The 27,700-nt window shown below is 40.4% G+C and overlaps 1 protein-coding gene across 3 annotated transcripts in view; it reads right to left on the reverse strand.

Moving 5' to 3' along the window:
• The window catches only part of CD226 (CD226 molecule), a 103,177-nt gene that overhangs the window by 22,685 nt on the left and 52,792 nt on the right, over positions 1-27,700 (reverse strand). For all 3 annotated transcript variants that reach the window (XM_033837834.2, XM_033837833.2, XM_019937199.3), the window contains exon 4: positions 5,565-5,912. In XM_033837834.2, coding sequence (XP_033693725.1) covers positions 5,565-5,912 — 348 coding nt within the window. The remainder of the gene's footprint in view (positions 1-5,564; positions 5,913-27,700) is intronic.

Consider the following 27,700-nt stretch of genomic DNA (forward strand, 5'->3'; position numbering starts at 1 on the left):
GTGTCATGAAAATTACTTGAAATTCGGGCTGAGGAGAAAGATCCACTTGAAGAAAAGTAGTTCCTTGGATTAGCTGCTTTCTAATACCACCAACTTACTTTGTGTATAGTAGTGATAGCAATACACATTCATCAATGTTCCTTATGTAAGAGCACCATCAAATCCACTTAACATTAGATTTTCAACATTTCCTTCTCTCTGTTAATAACTTGTCAATCCAATACCTTGTTTATCTACACAAATATGGTAACGTATAAACAATGACTGCAGGCAAACATTCCAGGATTGTGTGCCTTAGGAAAGATGAATAAATCAACATGTGGGCTCACAAAACAAACGGAATGACTAACTGCTTGCTTTTTTTTTTTAATTAGATGTCTCATAAAAGAACTGATGTGGGCAGAGGCAACTGTAAAACTACAACGACATAATAGGCCCTGATTGAGCAATCAACTCACTTGTGATGTTGGAAACAGTATGTTTCATCTGGATACCCAGTTATCATCCAGAATTTTAATAACATAACTAAATTGGGCTAAAAATTGTACTTGATCCATATCGGTAGAGGCTATTTGAGCCTCCAGACAGTGACACCAGTGCTCTGGGATTCCGGTCCTACGGTTCTATCATATAAGTTAACTGTCATGGACATTATTTTCTATGTAGGAAGAGATGATAAAAGGCTGAGGTTCATCACACCGGGTCATGGAAATGTACGTATCTGGCAGCCCAGCACATACCAGCTCAGAAAACTGCCATGCCTACAATAGTTGCATCTATTATAAATTCAGAGGAGTGGGATAGAAGGTTCTGGATTAATAAATCCCTAAAAATATACATTTTGTCGACAACTTCAAACTGCTTAGGAATCCAAATCACCTGGGAGAAAAATGAGTGAATTTTAGCAGAAACTAAGGCCAAAGAAAGAAATGAAGTTTATTTCTCCTCCATAATATTCTCATGGTCTAACTCAGGAGCACAGAGTCCAGAGGCAGTAATTTCCACCAAGCCAGCACAGGCAAGATTTAGAACCTATAGCATCTATTCCTCAATGTTACCCCTTGGTCGACTCCGTACCTGACAGAAGAAAGATATGGGAAGATTCTCTTGGTTGTGGCCCCATGATTTCCTAGTGAAAACTTCTGCAATCTCCATTTATAATTTCCATCCTCCACGTCTATTGACTAGCAATTATACACCATTTATATAGAATATGCAAAACAAGAGAACTAAAAAAAGGAAATCACCTTTTCGAAAGATACATATGTGAACAAAGTTCATGAAAATTTTCTCCCCAAACATTGCGGTGGATTTGCTGAGAGTTCAGGTTTCTTTGATCAGCAATCACTAAACCTCAAATGTTGTGTTGATGAAGAAAATCTAGAAATAATCCAGCTAGAAAACTGGGAAATAAAATGGACACAGTCCCTACTAGAACATACAGAAATATGAACATACACAGAATCGGTCAAGAACACTTATTAAGCACATTCTGGAAAGATATATTGACAGCTCTAAGCAGAGATGTCATAATCCTTAATCTCAAGTAATTTCTAATATAAGAGTCAGGACCACTGCAAATAGGCACAGTTATTAAATGACTCAAGGGTATCAGTTTCCTAGTTATAAAACTTTGAGAAATTCAAGATGCTTGATGGTTCGATGTCAGGGAAGCAGTTTGAGCTAATGTGAAAAGATCGTGAAGATGGTAAGATCAGACTGAAACCCTAAAGGAAAGGAGGTAACTGTGGTGAAAATTAGTCAGTTGGTTGGGAATAGGAGAAAGTAGGAACGTGGCATTGGTGACAACCACAAGCTGACATTCCAATCTGACCAACGACACCTACCCCTTCTCCAGGCCACCTGTGTGCCCAGCCAAGTGGGTAGGGGACCTGTGGCCCATCACAAGCCTGTGCATCAGCTTGGGTCTGCATCAGTGTGGAGGAAGGGGCACCTTTTTTCTAATTTATCTGCCACTTGTCATTTGTCTACCTGAAGTGGGCTCCTTTTTTGTGGCCCAAAGACCCAGTATGTGACAGTGGTAGCCTAGTTTGAGAGCTCAGTCATTCATGTACTGATTATTGCAACTGACTCTTAGCTAATTTCCTCTGCCTCAAATTTCTCCTTTTCTACTATTTGACTTACTTCCTTAAATACTACTCTGTGCCATCTTTGATCAAGAACTGATAGTGGCTTTCATTGCTCTTACATGAGATCTAGTATTTCACCAAGTTATCACTTAATTGAGCCTACCTCCTTCTATATTAATCCATAACTCAGAATCTCTGTACCAACCTAGTCATTTGAGTGCAATCACCCATGCACAACTCCCCTGCCCCACCCCGTGCTTACTGTTTACATCCCCGGACTCTGTTTTGTCCCTTTGCTCTGCTCTGATCATCAAAGCTGTATTTGAAACTTGATGGTTCAGATGAGTGGCCTCGTTGGTGGAAGATGACTGGGGAAAGACATGAGTAACTATACTTCTTTTTTTTTTTTTTTTTTTTTTTTTTTTGCGGTACGCGGGCCTCTCACTGTTGTGGCCTCTCCCGTTGCGGAGCACAGGCTCCGGATGCGCAGGCTCAGCGGCCATTGCTCACGGGCCCAGCCGCTCCGCGGTATGTGGAATCTTCCCGGACCGGGGCACGAACCCGTGTCCCCTGCATCGGCAGGTGGACTCTCAACCACTGCGCCACCAGGGAAGCCCTATACTTCTTAATATAGTTAAAAACTAGTCTTCTCCAGAAACTTTCTGAGGGACTGATTTCATTTCTCTGATCCTCACTATTTTTATAATTAATAAACTCAGTTGAACAATTGTAGTTTGCACATCATTAAATTAATATTAAAAGACTTCACAAATTATTTTGGTAGAACTTAAAATACTTTGCTCATAAGTAATGAAAATCCAGAGGATATTAAGGGCCAAAACTAATTTTGGTCACTGTCAGTATGCATGCATTTTTCCCCTGTTCCTGGTCCCTGCGGTCTAGACAACCTTCAAATTCAGAAAACTCAGTCTGGAACCATTTTACACTACTTCCCAGGTCTTGAGTGCAAACAGGGGGAGTCAAGTATTTCTTTTCATTCAGCAAAGAAAGTCAATAGTAAATTTGTGTTCAACTCATGCTTCTGCCACTTTCTCCCTCTGTTCAAAATAAGTCAAGGCCTGGATATACGATGTATTGGTTGACATCGTGTCGTCTTTTCAGTGGCCTCCCAGTACCTGGTACTTGTCTGAAGATGAACACAGGCAGGCAAAATCAGGGGAAGAACGTGTGTGTGTGTGTGTGTGTGTGTGTGTGTGTGTGTGTGCGCGCGCGCGCGTGCACGCACACGTGTGTGTGTAGAATACGATAGTCCTGAAAATCTTGCTTTTGGATCCCGTAAAAGAAGTTGATGGGAGCTAACAAAAGGATGCACAGCGGTTTATAAAACCTGTGTCACAGTCACCTTTCCCTTGACAGTTGAAATAAATTAAATCAGCTCTACATCTTATACCTGTCTCTCTGCTTTAATCCCTACATTGATTTTTGACCAAACAGCTTCAGGACTTGAAATAATCGAACCACATCAGGGAAACACAAGTGATCTATTTTTGCTTTCCATCTGATTTTTTATCTTCAATCTTTACTTATAATTATTTTAAAAAGGAATTAAACCAAAACATACAGTAAACAGCTGTCATCTTCTATCAAATATAACTTTTTACTAATGGGCCGAGTTGATATTCTTTCAACCTGTCAGTTGAATGTCAAAAAGCCATTTTTCAAGAATTCAAAACACTTGAACACTAAGAATGCTGACCATTACACTGTCACCTTCATTTTGGACACTGTTTATAGCTTATGTACAAGGAAAAGAAACAGCTTTGTGCAAGGAACTTAGCCATGTTTGGGTAACTGAAAGACATTTTTATTAATTAGTAAGAGCTAAATAATTATACTTCCAAGAATCCATTTCCTCTATGATTTAAGGTGTTTTTAATAACTTTTTCAACATATAATGGACAAGATTTTATTTCAGAAGTGTTTGAAAATGGTTCTTTATGACATTTTCTGAATAGAACTTTTTCTTGCCTTGGTCTCTGAGAGAAGATTAGCAACTACCTTTATTCTCTCTTTTTTTCCTGCCAGGTTTTAAAAACACTTCTATAATGCAAGAGTATTTTTTTTAAGGTGAGAAATATTTTCTCGATGTGTCTGAAGGAATGGAGTCAACATGAAGAACCTCTTAATATCTCTCCCCCAATATTCCATCAACCCTCTTTTTCATCAAGTTCTAAGCTCCCTCTGTCATCAAGAGGAGTAGAGAAAGCTTTGATGCTGTGAGAGGTGACTATGTACAAACGCTGCTAACCTCTGGCAAAGGGCCTCCTTAGCACACACAGCTGCTACAGTGGCAGCAGTGGAGGCTGCCCTACATACAAAAGCTCCTCTTCTTCCTTCCTGATGCAGGAGGGAATCTCAGCCTGCGGTATAAGCAGAGTCTGTGAACGGGCAGCCACATCCTAGGAAGCCTTGGCTCTAAAAGTCTACACACAGGCCAAGGCACATGAGTTGGCTAGAAGCATATAGAAGAAAGGCAGAAGGAAAGATGGATGGATGGGTAGATGGATAGATGGAAAGATGGAAGGAAGGAAGGAAGGGAGGAAGGAAAAGAGGGAGGAAAGAAGAGGGTGAGAGTAAAGTGAAATAAAATTTCTGTCATCAGTAAATATAGATTATTTTCTCTGACAGGTCCCTCTGCAGTGAGAAAACTTGCCTGGAAGCAGAGCTGGCAGTCTGAGACAGACTTCCTCCCACTCAACTGGAATGCAGGTCTACACAGGCCTCTCTGTATCTGCCCATCAGTCGCTGAAATACCACTTTTCCTTACACTCACACAGGTTTTGTGGAGCCTGAAGCTTACACAATTTAGGGCTTCATCATGACACGGGAGACAAATAACTAATACAAAGTAAGAACCGGGCCTTGGAAGGAACCAGCTCAGGTGAGAGGCCCTGAGGGTCAGTTTCAAAGCTTCAAGGCCCGTCTGTTCCTGCTCCCAGCTCTGGAGAAAACTGAGGGAACCAAAGCTCTGATCTGACAAAGTAGCAACCACACTATTAAACATTTATTACCCTTCACTCAACGCTGATTCAGCAAATACCAATCTAACACCTTATTATTACTGAGGATACACGAGGATTACAAAACCTAGTTACCACCATCAAAAAGTTTTAAAGTAATTGGAAAACTAAAAATTATACAGCTGAAAAAAAAAGAAATTATACAGCTGAAACTTATAGGCTGTTGATACCATGTAGTTTTCAGACTGACTGAATCTTTCTTTTTAATTTTAGGAAAGTGGCAGATGAAAAAAATGGGAAACATCTATTATTGTTAAATCTGTGATTGATGGATTAGCAAGATAAACACTAGCATTCGATAACGGACAACTTACCAAATTCAATCATTAAAGATATTTTGAATAATAAAGTCATGAAAAGGACAAAATAAACCAATCCACAGTGGCTGGCGTTTTCCATTTTTGACACATTAAGGTATCTGTCACCTACTCACCATCGGTTACGATCAGTTTCGTCACGAAGGTTTCAGTTTCTCCTGTGCTGGCTTTGAAGCCACAGCGGTAGAGTCCTGAGTCAGAGGTCCTAATGTGGGGCATGGTGATGAAGGCCCTCCTCATTCCCTGGGTGCAGTTGCTCAGTATCTGTCTTGGGTACTTTGAAGTGTAACTTCTTCCTTGGGACAAGTTGCAGCTAGTTAAGAGGTCAATCTGATGGGGCTGGATCTTCTCCCATGTAACTTCTTGTAACAGCCATTTCGCTCGAGGCTGGCAGGTGAGTGTGACATTTTTTCCAGGTTCTGAGACTGTCTGGCTATTTGATGGCACAGCTGTCTCAAAACTGTCTGAAAAGAAGAAGCAAATGATTATACTTCGGTCCTCGAATTCTTGGATGCTAAGGCGGAAGCCACCCAGAAAGTTCTATCAAAATGGTTGGTGATGGAGAGGAGACCTTCAAGATGGAGAAAGAGTAAGACGTGGAGATCACCTTCCTCCCAACAAATACGTCAGAAATACGTCTACATGTGGAACAGCTCCTACAGAACACCTACTGAATTCTGGCAGAAGACCTCAGACCTCCCAAAAGGCAAGAAACTCCCTACGTACCTGGGTAGGGCAAAATAAGAAAGAAATAACAGAGACAAGAGAATAGGGACAGGACCTGCACCAGTGGGAGGGAGCAGTGAAGGAGGAAAGGAGGAAAGGTTTCCACACACCAGAAGCCCCTTCTCGGGTGGAGACTGCGGGTGGCGGAGGGGGAAAGCTTCGGAGCCACAGAGGAGAGCACAGCCACAGGGGTGCAGAGGGCACAGCGGAGAGATTCCCGCACAGAGGATCAGTGCCGACCAGCACTCACCAGCCCGAGAGGCTTGTCTGCTCACCCGCCGGGGCGGGCGGGGGCTGGGAGCTGAGGCTCGGGCTTCGGTTGGATCCCAGGGAGAGGACTGGGGTTGGCAGCGTGAACACAGCCTGAAGGGGGCTAGTGCACCATGGCTAGCCGGGAGGGAGTCCGGGAAAAGGTCTGGACCTGCCTAAGAGGTAGGAGACCATTGTTTCGGGGTGCATGAGGAGACGGGATTCAGAGCACCGCCTAAATGAGCTCCAGAGACAGGCGCAAGCCACGGCTATCAGTGTGGACCCCAGAAACGGGCATGAGATGCTAAGGCTGCTGCTGCTGCCACCAAGAAGCCTGTGTGCCAGCCCAGGTCACTATCTATATCTCCCCTCCTGGAAGCCTGTGCAGCCCGCCACCACCAGGGTCCCGTGATCCAGGGACAACTTCACCAGGAGAACACGCAGCGAGCCTCAGGCTGGTGCAACGTTATGTGGTCTGCATTCCATACCCCTCCCTCCCTCTGACCTGAGTGAGCCACAGCCCCCTAATCAGCTGCTACTTTAATCCCGTCCTGTCTGAGCAAAGAACAGATGCCCTCAGGCGACCTACACGCAGAGGCAGGGCCAAATCCAAAGCTGAACCCCAGGAGCTGTGTGAACAAAGAAGAGAAAGGGAAATATCTCCCAGCAGCCTCAGGAGCAGCAGATTAAATCTCCACAATCAACTTGATGTACCTGCATCTGTGGAATACCTGAATAGATAACGAATCATCCCAAAATTGAGGCGGTGGACTTTGGGAGCAACTGCAGACTTGGGGTTTTCTTTCTGCATCTAATTTGTTTCTGGTTTTATGTTTATGTTAGTTTAGTACTTAGAGCATATTATCATTGGTAGATTTGTTTATTGATTTGGCTGCTCTCTTCCTCCTTTTTCTTTATATATAGATATAATATTTTTCTTCCTTCTCTTTTTGTGAGTGTGTGTATGTATGCTTCTTTGTGCTTTTGTCGGTATAGCTTTGATTTTACCATTTGTCCTAGGATTCTGTCTGTCTATTTTTTGTTTGTTTGTTTGTTTAGTATAGTTTTTAGCACTTGTATCATTGGTGGATTTCATTTTTGGTTTCATTGCTCTCTTTTTACTTTCTTTTATTAATTACTTTCTAATAATGATTTTTTATTTTAATAACTTCATTTTATTTTATTTATTTATTTACTTTCTTTCTTTCTTTTTTGCTCCCTTTTCTCTGAGTCCGGTGGCTGACAGGGTCTTGGTGCTCTGCCCAGGTGTCAGGCCTGTGCCTCTGAGGTGGGAGAGCCAAGTTCAGGACATTGGTCCACCAGAGACCTCCTGGCTCCACGTAACATCAAACAGCGAAAGCTCTCCCAGAGATCTCCGTCTCAATGCTAAGACCCAGCTCCACTCAACAACCAGCAAGCTACAGTGCTGGACACCCTAACCAAACAACCAGTAAGATAGGAACACAACCCCACCCATTAGCAGAGAGACTGCCTAAAATCATAACAAGGTCACAGACACTCCAAAACACACCACCAGACGTGGTCCTGCCCACCAGAAAGACAAGATCCAGCCTCATCCACCAGAACATAGGCACTAGTCCCCTCCACCAGGAAGCCTACACAACCCAAAGAACGAACCTTAGCTAATGGGGGAAGACACCAAAAACGATGGGAACTATGAACCTCCAGCCTGTGAAAAGGAGACCCCAAACACAGTAAGTTAAGCAAAATGAGAAGACAGAAAAACACACAGCAGAAGAAGGAGCAAGGTAAAAACCCACCAGAGCAAACAAATGAAGAGAAAATAGGCAGTCTACCTGAAAAAGAATTCAGAGTAATGATAGTAAAGACGATCCAAAATCTTGGAAATAGAATGGAGAAAATACAAGAAATGTTTAACAAGGACCTAGAAGAACTAAAGAGCAAACAGTGATGAACAACACAATAAATGAAATTAAAAATTCTCTAGAGGGGATCAATAGCAGAATAACTGACAGAGAAGAACAGATAAGTGACCTGGAAGATAAAATAGTGAAAATAACTACTGCAGAGCAGAATAAAGAAAAAAAAATGAAAGAATTGAGGACAGTCTCAGAGACCTCAGGGACAACATTAAACCCACGAACATTCAATTTAAAGGGGTCGCAGAAGAAGAAGAGAAAAAGAAAGGGACTGAGAAAATATTTGAAGAGATTATAGTTGAAAACTTCCCTAATATGGGAAAGGAAATAGTTAATCAAGTCCACGAAGCACAGGGAGTCCCAACAGGATAAATCCAAGGAGAAACATGCAAGACACATATTAATCAAACTGTCAAAAATTAAAAACAAAGAAAAAATATTAAAAGCAGCAAGGGAAAAACAACAAATAAGATACAAGGGAATCCCCATAAGGTTAACAGCTGACCTTTCAGCAGAAACTCTACAGGCCAGAAGGGAGTGGCAGGACATATTTAAAGTTATGAAAGGGAAAAACCTACAACCAAGATTACTCTACCCAGCAAGGATCTCATTCAGATATGACGGAGAAGTTAAAATCTTTACAAAAAAAGCAAAAGCTAAGAGAATTCAGCACCACCAAACCAGCTTTACAACAAATACTAAAGGAACTTCTGAAGGCAGGAAACACAAGAGAAGGAAAAGATCTACAACAACAAACCCAAAACCACTAAGAAAATGGTAATAGGAACATACATATCGATAATTACCTTAAATGTAAATGGATTAAATGCTCCAACCAAAAGATATAGACTGGCTGAATGGATATAAAAAAAGACCCATATATATGCTGTCTACAAGAGACCCACTTCAGACCTAGGGATACACACAGACTGAAAGTGAGGGGATGGAAGAAGATATTCCACACAAATGGAAATCAAAAGAAAGCTGGAGTAGCAATACTCATATCAGATAAAATAGACTTTAAAATAAAGAATGTTACAAGAGACAAGGAAGGACACTATGTAATGATCAAGGGATCAATCCAAGAAGAAGATATAACAATTATAAATATACATGCACCCAACATCAGAGCACCTCAATACATAAGGCAACTGCTAACAGCTATACAAGAGGAAATCAACAGTAACACAATAATAGTGGGGGACTTTAACAATTCACTTACACCATTGGAGAGATCATCCAAACAGAAAATTAATACGGAAACACAAGCTTTAAATGACACAATAGACCAGATATATTTAATTGATATTTATATGACATTTGATCCAAAAACAGCAGATTACACTTTCTTCTCAAGTGCGCATGGAACATTCTACAGGATAGATCACATCTTGGGTCACAAATCAAGCCTCAGTAAATTTAAGAAAAATGAAATCATATCAAGCATCTTTTCTAACCACAACACTATGAGATTAGGAATCAAATACAGGGAAAAAAACGTAAAACACAGAAACACATGGAGGCCAAACAATACGTTACTAAATAACCAAGAGATCACTGAAGAAATCAAAGAGGAAGTCAAAAAACACCTAGAGACAAATGACAATGAAAACACAATGATCCAAAACTTCTGAGATGCAGCAAAAGCAGTTCTAAGAGAGAAGTTTATGGCTATACAAGCCTACCTCAAGAAAAAAGAAAAATCTCAAATAAACAATCTAAGGTTACATCTAAAGGAACTAGAGAAAGAAGAACAAACAAAACCCAAAGATAGCAGAAGGAAAGAAATCATAAAGATCAGAGCCGAAATAAATGAAATAGAAACAAAGAAAACAACAGCAAAGATCAATAAAACTAAAAGCTGGTTGTTTGAGAACATAAAAAATGTTGAGAAACCATTAGCCAGACTCATCAAGAAAAAAGGGAGAAGACTCAAATCAATAGAATTAGAAATGAAAAAGGAGAAGTTACAACAGACACCGCAGAAATACAAAGCATCTTAAGAGACTACTACAAGCAAGTCTATGGCAATAAAATGGACAACCTGGAAGAAATGGACAAGTTCCTAGAAAGGTATAACCCTCCAAGACTAAACCAGGAAGAAAGAGAAAATACGAACAGACCAATCACAAGTAATGAAATTGAAAATATGATTAAAAATCGTCCAAGGAACAAAATCCAGGACCAGATGGCTTCAAGGTGAATTCTATCAAACATTTAGAGAAGAGTTAACACCCATCATTCCCAAACTCTTCCAAAAAATTGCAGAGGAAGGAAAACTCCCAATTTCATTCTATGAGGCCCCCATCACCCTGATACCAAAACCAGACAAAGATACTACAAAAAAAGAAAGTTACAGACCAATATCACTGATGAATATAGGTGCAAAATTCCTCAACAAAATAGTAGCAAACAGAATCGAACAACACATTAAACGGATCATACACCATGATCAAGTGGGATTTATCCCAGAGATGTAAGATTTCTTCAATATATGCAAATCAACCAGTGTCATACACCATATTAACAAATTGAAAAATAAAAACCATACGATCATCTCAGTAGATGCAGAAAAAGCTTTTGACAAAATTCAACACCAATTTATGATAAAAACTCTCCAGAAAGTGGGCATAGAGGGAACCTATTTCAACATAATAAAGGCCATATATGACAAACCCACAGCAAACATCATTCTCAATGGTAAAAAACTTAAAGCATTGTTCTAAGTTCAGGAACAAGACAAGGATGTCCACTCTCACCACTCTTATTCAACATAGTTTTGGAAGTCCTAAGCATGGAAATCAGAGAAGAAAAAGAAATAAAAGGAATCCAAATAGGAAAAGAAGAAGTTAAGCTGTTGCTGTTTACAGATGACATGATGCTATATATAGAGAATCCTAAAGATGCTACCAGAAAACTATTAGAGGTAATCAATGAATTTGGCAAAGTAGCAGGATGCAAAATTAAGGCACAGAAGTCTCTTGCATTCCTATACACTAATGATGAAAAATCTGAAAGATAAGTTAAGGAAACACTCACATTTACCATTGCAACAAGAAGAATAAAATACCTAGGAATAAACCTACCTAAGGAGACAAAAGACCTGTATGCAGAAAACTATAAGACACTGATGAAAGAAAGTAAAGATGATACAGATGGAGAGATATACCATGTTCTTGGATTGGAAGAATCAACATTGTGAAAATGACTATACTACCATAAGCAATCTACAGATTCAATTCAATCCCTATCAAACTACCAATGGCTTTTTTCACAGAACTGGAACAAAAAATTTCACAATTTGTATGGAAACACAAAAGACCCCAAATAGTCAAAGCAATCTAGAGAAAGAAAAACGGAGCTGGAGGGATCAGGCTCCTGGACTTCACACTATACAACAAAGTTACAGTAATCAAGACAGTATGGTACTGGCACAAAAACAGAAATATAGATCAGTGGAACAGGATAGAAATCCCAGAGATAAACCAAACACATATGGTCACCTTATTTTTGATAAAGGAGGCAAGAATATACAATGGAGAAAAACAGCCTCTTCAATAAGTGGTGCTGGAAAACCTGGACAGCTACATGTAAAAGAATGAAATTAGAACACTCCCTAACACCATAGACAAAAATAAACTCAAAATGGATTAAAGACCTAAATGTAAGGCCAGACACTAGAAAAGTCTTAGCAGTAAACATAGGCAGAACACTCTATGACATAAATCACAGCAAGATCCTTTTTGACCCATCTCCTAGAGAAATGGAAATAAAAACAAAAATAAACAAATGGGACCTAATGAAACTTAAAAGCTTTCACACAGCAAAGGAAAACATAAACAAGATGAAAAGATAACTTTCAGAATGGGAGAAAATATCTGCAAATGAAGTAACTGACAAAGGATTAATCTCCAAAATTTACAAGCAGCTCATACAGCTCAATATCAATAAAACAAACAACCCTATCCAAAAATGAGCAGAAGACCTAAATAGCCATTTCTCCAAAGAAGATATACAGATTGCCAACAACCACATGAAAGGATTCTGAACATCACTAATCATTAGAGAAATGCAAATCAAAACTACAATGAGGTATCATCTCACACCAGTCAGAATGGCCATCATCAAAAAATCTACAAACAATAAATGCTGGAGAGGGTGTGGAGAAAAGGGAACCCTCTTGCACTGTTGGTGGGAGTGTAAATTGATACAGCCACTATGGAGAACAGTATGGAGGTTCCTTAACAAACTAAAAATAGAACTACCCTACAACCCAGGAATACCACTCCTGGACATATACCACATATACCACATATACCACTCCTGATTCACTTTGTTATAAAGCAGAAACTAACACACCATTGTAAAGCAATTATATGCCAATAAAGATGTTAAAAAAATTAATTAATTTAAAAAAATGATTGGTGATGTTATTTCACATAGTTTTACTAATTGTAAATATCTTTATATCACATTTTATGTAAGAAAAAGGCTTTTGAAAGAGGCTAGAACATAAATAGAGAAGAGGATATGACTGTTCACACATATTCCTTCAATTTTTACTCTGTTAACTGTATAATAAGAAACATAATTGAACCCGCTGGAGCTTTTCTTGGTAGTGATCATATCAACAGGCTGAATTTCACAGTACTGTTCTGTGGTAATGCTGGGCTGGTGACTCAAACACCGAGTGTTTAAGTATCAAATATCCAGCTTTTTATCATACCAACTAAGATTTCAATGGTCGTAAAAGAGAGAGAAAATCATTTTCATTGAATAAATACATAAACTTATTTTTCAGATATATGAGTTGTCTTATGCAGAGATAGGGTAGGGACCCACATGTGATATGAATTCCTGGATACTAAGAAGGTCATCCAGTATTTTCCTACCTTCCTACCACCACAGCTAGAATACCCAGCACAGAGCACTCAGTAAATATTCACTAGCTAAGTAAGTCAGTAGTTCATATAGTGTGGTCTGAAGACCTCAGGGAGTTTCTGTATCTCCCTCTGAGACCTGCAAAATCAAACTTATTTTAATAGTTATATTAAGATTTAATTTACCTTTTTAACTCTTATCATACAAGAATATATATATATATATATATATATATATATTCTTAGAAATTCACTCATATAAGAAGATACTGATGTTTTCAGAGGCTCTGATGGCTAATGGGTATGTGCTTATAAATTCTGGTCTTTTCAGTTTTACTTAATTTTAATTTCTAATACAGTAAATATTGATGGTTATAACACACATAAACAAAAAACTCTTTGGGGTCCTCAATAACTTTAAGAGAGTAAAGGGAAAAAATAATTATAAAATTCATATGGAACCACAAAAGACCACAAATAGCCAAAACAATCTCAGAAAAGAACAAAGCTGGAGGCATCACACTTCATGATCTCAAACTATATTACAAAGCTCCAATAATTAAAACAGTGTGGTACTGGCATAAAGACATAAATACAGACCAATGAAAGAGACTAGGAAGCCCATAAGTAAATCCACACATGCATGGTCAACTGATCTTCAACAAGAGTATCAAGAATACACAATGGGAAAAGGATTGTCTCTTCAACAAATGTAGTTGGAAAAACTGGATATACACGTTGTGAAAGAATGAAATTGGACCATTATCTTACACCATACATAAAAATCAACTCAAAATGGATTAAAGACTTAAACGTAGTATCTGATACTCCAAAACTCCTGAAGAAAACATATTATGACTTTGGCCTTGGCAGTGATCTCCTGGATATGACACCAAAAGCACAGGCAATAGAGCAAAAATAGGCCAGTGGGACTACATCAAACTAAAAGGCTTCTGAACTGCAAAGGAGAGAGAAAAAAAACACCTAAAGAACAAGAGAAATATTTGTAAACCTTATATCTGATAAGGGTTAATTTCCAAAATATATAAGGAATTCCTATAGCTCAACAGCAAAATAAACTAATTGCCCAATTTAAAAAATGGACTAAAGACTTGATTTACATAATAAGACATATAAATGGTCAACAGATACATGAAAAGATGCTCAATGTCACTAATCACTGGGGAAAGGCAAACCAAAACCACAATGAGATATCACCTTACATCTGTTAGGATGACTAATATAAAAGGAAGGAAGGAAGGAATGGAGGGAGAGAGGGGAGGGAGAGGAAGGAAGAAAGAAATTAGTTGTTGGTGAAGATGTGGAGAAATTGGAAATTTTGTATATTGTTTGTAGGAAGGTAAAATGGTACAGCCTCTATGGAAAACATTATGGAGGTTACTTTAAAAAATTAAAAATAGGACTACCACGTGATTCAGCAATAGCACTTATGGGTATTCATCCAGAAGCAGCACTCCTATATTTATTGCAGCACTATTCAAACAGCCAAGACATGGAAGCAACCTAAATGTCCATCGATGGATAAGTGGATAAAGAAAATGTGGAATATACATACAATGAGACATTATTCAGCCTTAAAGAGAAGAAAACTGTGCAATATGAGACAACAGGGATGAACCTGGAGGACTCTGTGCTAAGTGAAATAAGCCCATCACAGAAGGACAAATACTGCATGATTGCACTTCTATGAAGTATCTAAAATAGTCAAGTCATAGAAGCAAAGAATAGAACAGTGGTTTCCAGGGTCTGGGAGAAGGAAGAAATGAGGAGTTGCTAATCAATGGGTATTAAATTTCAGTTATGCAAGATAAATAAGCTCTCAAGATGTGCTGTACAACATAGTGCATGTAGGTAACAACACTGCTTCTATACTAAAAAAACCTGTTAAGAATTTAGATCACATATTAAATGGTCTTACCACAATAAAAAAAATGTTAAGAGTATAAAGGGATCCTGAGAGCAAGCAGTTTAAGAACTTGATCTAGAGAATAAACTTCAGGAATTATTTTTCAAAATTACAATAGCCCAGAATGGTAACATGTCTATCTATTCAGTAGTTATTAACACCTTTTTAATTTGATAGCTTCACAGTTGCCAACAAGGAATTCTGACCTACTGTCTAAGTAAAAAGAACAGTAATGGTGTCATAAAGCACAGAGACTCCAGATAAGAAATGCAGGAAGGTGAGAGCTTCTGTCACAGCCTCTACCTGTGTCACAAATTTGTTCAGGGCTTGTCTGGGAGCCACTTTCTTGTCTTCCAATTAAAAAAGCAAAGAAGGGCAACAAAAGCAAATATAAACAATGGGACCATATTAAACTAAAAAGCTTTTGCACAGCAAAGGGAGCCATCAACAAAACAAAAAGGCAGCCACTGAATGGGAGAAGATATTTGCAAGTGACGTATCTGATAAGGGGTTGGTATCCAAAATATTTAAAGAACTCACACAACTCAATGTCACAAAAGCAAATAACTCAATTTAAAAATGGGCAGAGGGCTTTCCTGGTGGTGCAGTGGTTGAGAGTCCGCCTGCCGATGCAGGGGACACGGGTTCGTGCCCCGGTCCGGGAAGATCCCACGTGTGCCGTGGAGTGGCTGGGCCCGTGAGTCATGGCCTCTGAGCCTGCACGTCCGGAGCCTGTGCTCCGCAACGGGAGAGGCCACAGCAGTGAGAGGCCTCTGTACCGCAAAAAAATAAAATAAAAATGGGCAGAGGACCTGAATAGACATTTTTCTAAAGAAGACACATACAGATGGCCAACAGACACATGAAAAGATGCTCAACATCACTAATCATCAGGGAAGTGCAAATCAAAACCACAATAAGATACCACCTCACACCTGTCAAAACGGCTATCATCAAAAAGACAAGACATAACAAGTACTGGCAAGGATGAGGAAAGAAGGGAACCCTTGTGCACTATTGGTGGGAACATAATAAATTGGTACAGCCATTGTGGAAAACAGTATGGATTTTCCTCAAAAAATTAAAAGTGTAACTACAGTATGATCCAGCAATTTCACTTTTGGGTATTTATCCAAAGAAAATGAAAACACTAATTTGAAAAGATACATGCACCCCTATATTCACTGCAGCATTATTTACAATGGCCAAGATATGGAAGCAACCTAAGTGTCCATCAACAGATGAATGGATAAAGAAGATGTGGTACATATATACACAATGGACTATTACTCAGCCATTAAAAGATAATGAAATCTTGCTCTTTGAAACATCAAGGATGGACCTAGAGGGTATTATGCTAAGTGAAATAAGTCAGAGAAAGAAATACCATATGATTTCATTTGTATGAGTAATCTAAAAAAATAAAACAAATGAACAAACAAAACAAAACAGAAGCAGACTTATAGATACAGAGAACAAGCTGGCGGTTGCCAGTGGGGAAGGGAATGGGAGGTTAGGTGAAATAGGTGAAAGGGATTAAGAAATACAAATTTCCAGTTATAAAATAAATATCGGGGATGTAATGTACAGCATGGGGACTATAGTTAATAATACTGGACTGGGAATTCCCTGGTGGTCCAGGGGTTAGGACACAGCGCTTTCACTGCCGTGGGTCCAGGTTTAATCCCTGGTCGGGAACTAAGATCCCTGCAAGCCATGTGGTGCAGTCAAAAAAATAATAATAATATTGTATTAATTTTGTATGGTGACAGATGAACTAGACTCATCGTGGTGATCAATTCGTAATGAATACAAATGTTGAACCACTCTGTCATACACCTGAAACTAATATAATGTTGCTTGTAAACTATACTTCAAAAAAAGAAAAAAAAAAGAGTAGAGAAGAGAGGACAGGAGAGGAGAAGAGAAGGGAAACCATCCTTGAAAAAAATTTATTTTAAAATACGATAAGATGTGCTGTGTTAAACTACAGTATTGTGTCTATGAGTCTCATATCTACCAAAAACTAGCTTCCTTTCTTCAGCAAGTGGTTCCATGTGACAAAATGCTGGAAAGAGAAACCACAGCCCTCCAGTTTACAACCTGAAACCATACAGCTATTTACCAAAGTTAACACTTCACCCACATAACAAGCCCACAGAAAACATTTCATCTCTAAGTAAGGTGAGACAAGACCAGGGCAAAAGAAGAAGAAAAGGGAGAACACTCATAAGAAATGGAAAAAGTAAGAAAATAAACGCTTAAAGGAAACGAATGAGAAATTAAAATTCATACAGGGAAAGGAAGGTATGAGAAAAGAGAAGGAAACTGTGGGACAATATAAATAAAAGGCGAAATCAGATACGGGACACTGTGTTGGGAAAATGAAAGAACATAAACAAAATTTTAACAAGAAGGAGAAACAAAATTTTCTGTGAGCCATGCTGGACCCTGGAAAATAAGAGTCAGGCTTGCCCTTGCCCCAGTTTTGCTGTCTGTCTTCAGGGCCAACGCACCTGTTTCGTTTTGTTTGGTTTGGTTTTCCTCTGTGGGTCTTGCTCGGGGGTCTCAGGTGGAGCTGTCCCTTGGGGAGCAGGTACAGGGAAGCTTTCACAGCACAGGCTCTGTGTAAGGACCCGAGCCACCTGTCAACAGACGAAGACTGGACCTGAAGGCCGCAGGCCCTGCCCCAGGGGCAGGTGGCTGAGAAGCACAGAGTAACCCCACTTAACCTCTCCTGATGAACAGAATAGCCGACTGGTGTCAGAGGAAAATCCAGACCCAGCTGAGGTCTGCAGTACCTGCCTCGCCTTGCATGCTCGTTGATGCTCAGGCCACCTGATCCTCCTGCTGGGCACGTGTAAAGTGACATGAAATGACCCCAAAAACAACAACCAGAGAGACCGCATGTCACAAGAAGACCCGGCCTCTGGAGGTGCTTGGAATTGGAAAGGGAATCTACCTAAAATAGGGATCAAAATGTCATCGTTAATAGGGAAGGAAAAGTTTGATTAGGATTTAATTGTAAAAACAGAAACAAAAATAATAAAAAGCAGTTAATTTTATATTTCTATTTAGTTATATATTAATTCACAGCACACACATAGAATAGTCTGTGCTGTGTTTTGTTTGAAAGACTATTTTTTAGAACAGTTTCAGGTTTACAACAAAGCTGAGAGGAAGGTACAGAAATTTACTTAATACCTCCCTGCCCTTGCGCACACACGCACGCACACATGCACGCACACACACACAGCCTCCCCCATTATCAACATCATACGCCAGAATGATACATTTTTTACCAAGGGTGAACGAACACATCATAACCACACAAAATTCATAATTTACCTTAGGGATTACTCTTGGTGTTGTACATTCTATGTGTTTGCACTACAATGTCATACAGAGGAGTTTCCCTACCCTAAAATCCTCTGGGCCCTGCCTAATCATCCTTCCCTCCGCTCAATCCCTGGCAACCATTGATTTTTTTATTGCCTCCATAGTTTTACCTTTTCCAGAGTGTCATAGTTGGAATCATACAGTACGTAGCCTTTTCATATTGTCTTCTTTCACTTAGTAATATAGATTTAAGATTCCCCTGTGTTTGCATGTTTGATAGCTTGTTTCTTTTTAGCATTAAATAATATTTCATCATCTGATGTAACACAGTACCATTCACCTACTGAAGGACATCTTAGTTGCTTCCAAGTTTGGGAACTTACGAATAAAGCTGCTATAAACAACCATGTGCAGGTTTTCGTGTGGATATAAGTGTTCAATTCCTTTGGGCAAATGCCAAGAAGCATGATTGTTGGATTGAATGGCAAGAGGTTGTTTAGTTGTGTAAGGAACTGACAAACTGTCTTCCAAAGTGGCTGTACCACTTTGCATTCCCAGCAGCAATGAATGAGGGTTCCTGTCGCTCCCCTTTCTCACCAGCATTGGGTGTTGTCAGTGTTCTGGATTCTGGCCATTCTAATAGGTTTGTCTGTGTGTTGTTTTCACATGATATCTTGTTGTAGAATAACATGATGAAATCCTCTGTACTTTGAATGTGATTTTTCTGGCAAGATAATAGATCATTTTTGAAAATTATTTCAGTGCTTCATCACCTTTTCCAAGCACCATTCAGTCCCTGGCTACTACAAACATTCCTGGGTACCCTGTGCATCACGCCACTGCCCCAGCCCACCGTCACATCCCAGCTGCTCACACTTCCTCCTTCACAGTCCTCACTGGTCATTGGCTCTGCATGCAGTTTGAGCAGCTCTGCAACAAAACTCATCAAATTCACAAAACCCTGAGATTTTTTTTACTATAAACTTCATAAACCCAGACCTTGGTATAGATGTTTATATATCATTCTATCCTTAGGACTTAGAACAGTGCTTGACATATAGTAAAACATCAATCACTATTTTTCTAATAAAAAATTAATCTGCAGTTTCACTTGGCAGACAATATGCAATGTGTACCCATTGATAATATTAAGAAATGTGTTTAGAATCACATTTGTAATGCCTAAACGAATTAATGTTTCCGGGCAACAATCATCAATGCCAGCAAATTCACAGAAAAAGGCACTCATGTCTCCACAGCACCACCTTGGAAGTAGTAGCCTTGCCCAAATCATCAAACCTGACTCGGATCAAGCCTCAAAATCTAGTGACCAATTTGCAGAAGTACCAAGAGCAGAGAAATATGTCAGATGACACCCTGGCAAGCAGTCCCTGGGGATACGGAAGACTCAAAACACCTCAGCACTGAATAGGATCTCTCCCAGGCCTGAAAACCAACTTCAGGCACTGACTCTCTCTCTTCTTCCCCAACCGTTCATAATTCTGCAGGGAACCCATTGCTCCTCTGAACGTGCCTAATCAATTCTTACGTGAGCTTCAGTGCAATGAGCACCATTTCCACCAAATCCAGCACTGCAAACGTCACCAACGTTCTTGACATTCAGAACTGGATCCTTGCCCTCCTGGAAGTGCCTTGGCTTCTGTGACACTGCACTTTCCTGCTTGTCCGCCGTCCTTCCTGACCTGCCCCGGTCTCCTTTAGGGGTCCCTCTTTCTTTGCTGGTCTTTTAAAATGCCGTCGTTCCGCCAGGACTCCACTGCTCCCCCCCACTCTACTCCCCATCCCTGGTCATCCCACCTACTCTCCGGAGGAAGGCCAAGTCAACAGCCCCTGCTCAGTGCGACCTCTCCCCAGGGTAAAGCCTGAGACAACACCTTCTTCTTCTGATGTTTAAAACAGGCTAAAAATTAAGCAGCCAGAGTTGCCTGAAGCTTTCTGCAGGAGCACTGCTTTCACACCAGCTAATGAGAAGTGATCGGAGCAGTAGCTTTGCACACTCCCAGCTGTGCCTAGACTATGTATGTGCTCAGTTGAGAACTTTTCTAGAAACTCATTAATATAAGGTGTTCCCTACAAATGCAAAATAAAATGTTGGCTGCATGGGACTGTGGAAGTATTCTAAAGTGACCTGAGATGAAGCTCTCAAAAATAGCAAGCAATTGCTAAGAGAGTAGATCTTAAAATTTCTCAGCACAAGAAAATTTAAAATTCTCTATCTATAAACATAGGGTGACGGGGGTGAACTAGATTTACTGTGGTGACCATTTTGCAATGTATACAAATATCAAATCATTATGCTGTACACCTGAAGTTAACAATGTTATACGTCAATTATACCTCAACACTAAATCAATTCATTAAAGGGAAAAAAGGCAAGCAAAAGAAATAGAAACACAAATTCCTGATCACAAGCAGGCAGCAACGTTCAGAAAGAAGAGCAGTGGCCCTTGTGGGCCTCAGAGGGCACAGGCAGCGTGGGGAGGAAGCTGCGGGTGGAAGGAGGAACACAGACTCGAAGGCCGAATTGCCGCATATGACTTTGCCTCCCCCCAGCTCCGCCTGCGACAGGCACAGAGTGACACAGAACTGAGGTGTCGAGCAGCTTCAAGCAGAACAGAAATAGAGCACCCACAGTGAGCTGTATGGACTACACACTCCGACCACCTCACAGACTCCTGTGAAGTCATCATTTCAAATGTACAAAGCAATGAAAGTAGTGACGGCATTTCTCCAAAAAGCTGGAATCCTCCCAGGTGATGTTTGCAGGTGTTGTGGGCTGAATTGTATCCCCCAAGATTCCTAAGTTGAAGCCCTAAGCTCCAGCACCTCAGAATGTGACCTTATTGGAAACGGGTTGTTGAAGAAGTAATTAGTTAAGATGAGGTCATGCTGAAGTAGGATGGGCCCTGATCCACCAGGACTGGTATCCTTATAAAAGATGGAAATTGAGACACAGACTTGCACACAGGGAGCATGTTGTGTGAAGATGAAGGCAGAGATCAGGGTGACGTGTCCACAAGCCAAGGAATGCCAACGATTGCCAGAAACCACCAGAAGCTGGGAGAGAGGATGGAACAGATTCTCCCTCCTGGCCTCAGGAGGGACCAATCCTGCAACACCTTCATCTCAGGCATCCAGCCTCCAGAGCTGCAAGGTAATACACTGCTGTTGTCTAAGCCACCCAGCCAGTTATCTTGTTCTAGCAGCCCTAGCAGACTAATGCTGGGGGTGAGGACTTCATTGGCTGAATTTCCAGTACAATCTGGATCTTGCCAGAACTGATCAGAAGCAGCAAGGCCGTCAGGTTAGGGACATGGGCAGTCTTCACAACTCCTCTCCCCATGTGTTTTGTGTCTTTCATTTAAAGTGCAAATAAGAGGTAAAGGAGCCAAACAAGATAAAAATAAGCTAATAGATTGCTTGATGGAAAAGCACAGATAAAGTGGGAAGAATGAGAGCTGCGTCAAGAGATAAAAACACAGGCCAACAAAGTCATCACGGAGGCAGGCCCAGCGAGGCCATTTGTTTAAACAAAAGAAGTAACTAGAATGAGGCAGGTGTGTCCTGGATAGCAAGTCAGAGATTCGGCCCAAAAAATACACAGTAAGACAAGGTTTGCAACATGTCCAAAATGCAATGACCCACTCTGGGCATCGAAGAGTAAAAGGCTTGCAACTCAGCCTGGAAGGACTTGTGATTAAAATTCCCTGTGATTCAAAGCAGCTGCTGTGGCTGTAGCACCCAGTCCAGAGCCCAGCTGCCCCCAGAAGTCTCATGGAGATCCTAGATGCTCCAGGAGGTCTGTGGGAAGGGTGACCATGCCTTCTCACACTGTAAATTTTCCTCATGGTTTTTTTTTTTTTTTTTTAATTGGAGTATAGTTGATTTGCAATGTTGTGTTGTTTCAGGTATATAGCAAAGTGAATCAGTTATACATATACATATGTCCACTCTTTATTTTTTTTTTAGAGTCTTTTCCCACAGAGGCCATTACAGAGTACTTAGTAGAATTCCCTGTGCTATACAGCAGGTTCTTAGTTATCTAGTTTATATATAATAGTGTGTATATGTCAATCCCAATCTCCCAATTAACCCTCATGGGTTTTAATTGTTGAAAGAACAACACTGCAATCTCTCTGTCATGGTACAATGAGAATGATGCTTTTTATTTAAGTCAGTAGCACAAGGTTTGTTGAAAAAGTTTAAAATTTGGGCAACTCTGCAATTTCTACCGACTAGAAAAAGAAATGACTCATGGGATATAAGAATTTTAAACAGTCTAGTTCTAAGGTCTTATAAAACCAATAGATGGCAATACTTCCCAGGAGTATTGGCTTGTTTTCTGCTAAAATGTTAGCAATTGACCTCCCAGATTTGGAAATTTAATGTCGAGTTTCTGCATGGCAGAGTTTCACAGAAAAAGAATCAGAGATTAACACTAACCCTAATCATCCCCTACTACAGAATATGTCACGTTAGTGAATTGTCTAGACTACATTAAAGCATTTGGTCTCAGATACTTTAAACATTTTTAACATATTTTAAAAGCAAAATAATAAACCTTGAATGAGTCCTTATTATGTGTCCACACTAAATGCATGACATGTGCTAACACATTTAATCCTCAGACCAGCCATCAGAGGTGAGTCTCCCAGCTGGCTGACAGCGCAGAAGGGAGTCCCCCCCGACCCCCCGGCAGGCGTTTATGGAGCCGCCCTGGCCCTCATCTCTGGGAAGGGTCTATGTGTGATACTCAGAGTTTTCCTCTCCACCCTGCAACTGGGCTAGATTGCACAGACGCAAAATAGGCTTCCAGGAAGCCCTTCTTTCTAAATATCTTATTTTATGATGCCTTAAACCCTATAATTAGAAATCAGTTTCTTTACTTGTCCTTGTTAAAATGCACATAACAACCTCAGTTCTTGGCAGGCGCCAACACACGGTGTGAAATCGTCCATTAGATTGCTTTCTGAGTGGAAGGAAAGCAGGTGAGTGGCCTGGAACAGACAGGCTGTAGCAAATGACACTGAGGAGAGGTAGGAGCCAGCCTGGCACAGGCCATTATGCTCCCGGGGAGGCAAAGGGCAGCGGAGAGGGTGCACCTGTGAGTGCAGGGAAGGGGCGGGTGGAGACATAAGCAGGGAGACAGATTACAAATGGGAGGCAATGGGCTTCCCTGGTGGCACAGTGGTTGAGAGTCCGCCTGCCGATGCAGGGGACACGGGTTCGTGCCCCGGTCCGGGAAGATTCGACATGCCGTGGAGCGGCTGGGCCCGTAAGCCATGGCCGCTGAGCCTGCGCGTCCGGAGCCTGTGCTCCGTAACGGGAGAGGCCACGACAGTGAGAGGCCCACATACCGCAAAAAACAAACAAACAAAACAAATGGGAGGCAATGGTATTTTATCTATTTTGTCATTCATTCATTCAACAAAGATTACTGACTATTCACATAAAGATAAATAAGCCACACATAAATCGATGATGTTAGAATGTTCCCTCACACCATGCACAAAAATAAACTGAAAATGGCTTAAAGACTTAAACATAAGACACGACACTGTAAAACTCCTAGAAGAGAATATAGGCAAAACATTCTCCGATATAAATCATACCAGTGTTTTCTTAGGCCAGTCTCACAAGCAAAAGAAATAAAAGCAAAAATAAACAAATGGGATCTAATCAAACTTATAAGCTTTTGTGCAGCAAAGGAAACCATAAACAAAATGAAAAGACAACCTGTGGAATGGGAGAAAATATTTGCAAATGATGCGACCAACAAGGGCTTAATTTCCAAAATATACAAAGAGCTCATACAACTCAATATCAAAAAAACAACCCAGTCGAAAAATGTGCAGAAGATCTAAATAGACATTTCTCCAAGGAAGACATACAGATGGCCAACAGGCACATGAAAAGATACTCAGCATCACTAATCATTAGAGAAATGCAAATCAAAACTACAATGAGGTATCACCTCACACCAGTCAGAATGGCCATCATCAGAAAGTCTACAAATAATAAATGCTGGAGAGGGTGTGGAGAAAAGGGAACCCTCCTACACTGTTGATGGGAATGTAAATTGGTTCAGTCACTGTGGAGAACAGTATGGAGGTTCCTTAAAAATCTAAAAATAGAGTTACCATATGATCCAGCAATCCCACTCCTGGGAAAATATCTGGAAAAGATGAAAACTCTAATTCAAAAAGATACATGCACCCCCAATGTTTATAGCAGCACTATTTACAATAGCCAAGACATGGAAGCAACCTAAGTGTCCATCGACAGATGAATAGATAAAGAAGATGTGGTATATGTATGTATGTGTATATATACACACATATATATAGCTCAGCCATAAAAAAGAATGAAATATTATCACTTGCAGCAACATGGATGGATCTAGAGATTATCATACTAAGTGACATACATAAGTAAGTCAGACAGAGAAAGACAAATATCACGTGAAATCACTTATATGTAGAATCTAAAAAAATGATACAAATGAACTTATTTTACAAAACAGAAACAGATCACAGACATAGAAAACAAACTTATGGTTACCAAAAGGGAAAAGGAAAGGGGGAGGGATAAATTAGAAGTTTGGGATTAACAGATACACACTATGCATAAAATAAATAAACAACAAGGACCTACTGTACAGCACAGGAAATTATATTCAATATCTTGTAATAACCTATAATGGAAAAAATCTGAAAAATAATATATATCAATATATATGTATAACTGAATCACTTTGCTGTACACCTGAAACTAACACAACATTATAAATCAACTATACTTCGATTAAAAAAAAAGACAAATAAGGTACAGTTCTGAGTGGGTGGAGAAACACATAACCAGGTCACTGCACAAGCAGAGCCTCTGGAAATTGCCCGTTGAAGCTCTGTGTCTGCAGAAACCCTGGGATGGAAAGGTGTGATTTTGGTTCCCAGCCAACTAAAAGCCATTCTGTAGGCTGACTCTGGACTCACCAAGATGTGTCAAAGTTTCTTTGACCAAATGCAAAGTTATTTGCCCTAAGAAAATCTGCTGAGGACGTGAAAGGGAAGATGCCTGATTAACTAAGCTTCATGCATTTAGAGCATCTACCCCAGGTTCAATTTCCTTCCTCATTGCACATTTTCTGGCACATCACTATTTACAGTATTTATTTTAGTATCTACTTCATTACATTTCTTTAATATTTCCAGTTGTTTTTGTGGAGAACAAATAAAAAGGATTTCTGATGAATGACATATGAAAAATGGCTAAGGAGCGATTGATATAATGTTAAAAGGGGGGAAAGAAGAAATGACACACGCACATCCCCACAACCCATCACACACACATCACATAAACACGTGTCTGAGGGCTAACCTACTTCAACTGCCACAGAAAGAAAAGATGTGATAAAATTAACTGAATTGCACAACTAAGTTTTAAAACACACTGCTCAGAAAATTGGGAGTTCACAGTTTTTGCCAACGTGATTCCTATCCAATTAGAATTTCTCTGAGAAAGTGGAAGCAATTTCTGCAAAATTCCACAGCCAGAAGACTTGATCTATGAAACAGAAGACATTTTAAATAAGGAAAGGGGAACTTGCTGCCCTTTCGTCTCCCTCGGCATTGCAAAAATCTCCAGTTAATAATAGCAACAGCATTTAAAGAAAAGCAAGCTGAAAGTTCACTCTTACAGCTCTCTTTTGAAAATCTGAATATAAGTCTATTTTACTTAGGAAAACTATCGTATGCTGTATCTGGCCATCACTGAGAAAGGCTAGGGTTTCTGGGGGGGCTTAGACTTTCAGACATTTGTGTCCTCCATAAGGGATAAAGGCAGCTGATGAAGGGGGAGAATTGAAAGATCTGGTCGCTTGCTTGGGTCTCTCCAAGCAATGAGTTCTGAACAGCCCCTGCAATGCAGGGAGCTCTATAAACTTGAGAAGGGACGGTGGTTGACATGGACACTGGCACATGATTTCAGCACTCCATGCAGATCCCCTGGGACCCCTCTGCCCTTTGGGGACACACCAACCCCTGGGTGTTCTCCCTGGGAACACTTCCTAACAGGTCTCTTTCACACTCACTGTCCTCCTCAGGGGTTGCACCGAGGCCCGCACGGTTTCAGAACTTTACAAAGTTTCACTTGGAGCCTAGAATTTGAGCTTATACCAGTGTGAGGGGAGGAGGCCACCGAAAAGACTTCTTTGGGAACGTGGCTGGAGCTGATGAAAACTGTTTCACTGTTTGATTCCATCATCCCTTCACGGCCCTGCTCGTCTTATTCCTTTCGAAGGGCCTGCTCACCACTCCCCACAGCAACCTCTCCACCACGGAGTCCAACGGCTTCCACTCTCACTCCACACGTCTATTTAACTAGTAACAAATTACTACACGTGCAAAATAGAAACTGCTGTGCTTCCTGTTTTTGTGGCTATACCTTGCTTTTCTCGGTTAGGCTGAGTTCCTTGGAAGCAAAAATCATCTTTCGAATATTTGTTTGTTGCTTGTTTCTCCACCAGTTTCCAAGAGCTTTCAACATAATTGCACCATGAATTGTACTTATTTTAATCTCTGGAAACACCTCACATAATATCTTACACATATATGATGATCAATAAACACTTGCTAATTCATTTACTTCATCAGTAGCAGTTAAGCACGTTCTTGGAGAAATCTGTGCAATAGCTAAAAATGTAAATTATGCCACATCTCTGCTTTGAAAGGTTCAGATGTTTCCTGTTGCTACTATAGGAAAAAAACATATTCTCTAGCAAAATCCTTTATGATTTTCCCTCTGCCCTTATCTCCAGTCTCATCTCCTGCTAGAATCTGTCAAACTCTCTAGTTTCCCCCAAGAACAGCATTCACTTTAATGATCTTGCACCAGCTACCTCATCTCCTGAAATGGCTTAATACACTCCTTCAACCCATTCGAGGAAAATCGCTATTTACCCTGAAAAACTCAACAGTGACACGAGCTTCTTGGAGGATCATCATAAGATAGACAAAGCACACCCTCCTCTGTTTTACTTCTCTACCTGCTATTGTGCCGTCTTTTATTTGTTGTTCTTTCGCCCTGCCCTATGAAACCATCAAGGCCTTAGACAGTGTGTCTTCAACACACCCACTCAGCACAATGCCAGGCATGTGAACTTGCTCAATAAATGCTGTGGAATAAACGGGTGTGAAACCGTCTCTGAGGAT

This window comes from Tursiops truncatus, chromosome 13, assembly GCF_011762595.2.
Source record: "Tursiops truncatus isolate mTurTru1 chromosome 13, mTurTru1.mat.Y, whole genome shotgun sequence".
Classification (NCBI taxonomy): Eukaryota; Metazoa; Chordata; class Mammalia; order Artiodactyla; family Delphinidae; genus Tursiops; species Tursiops truncatus.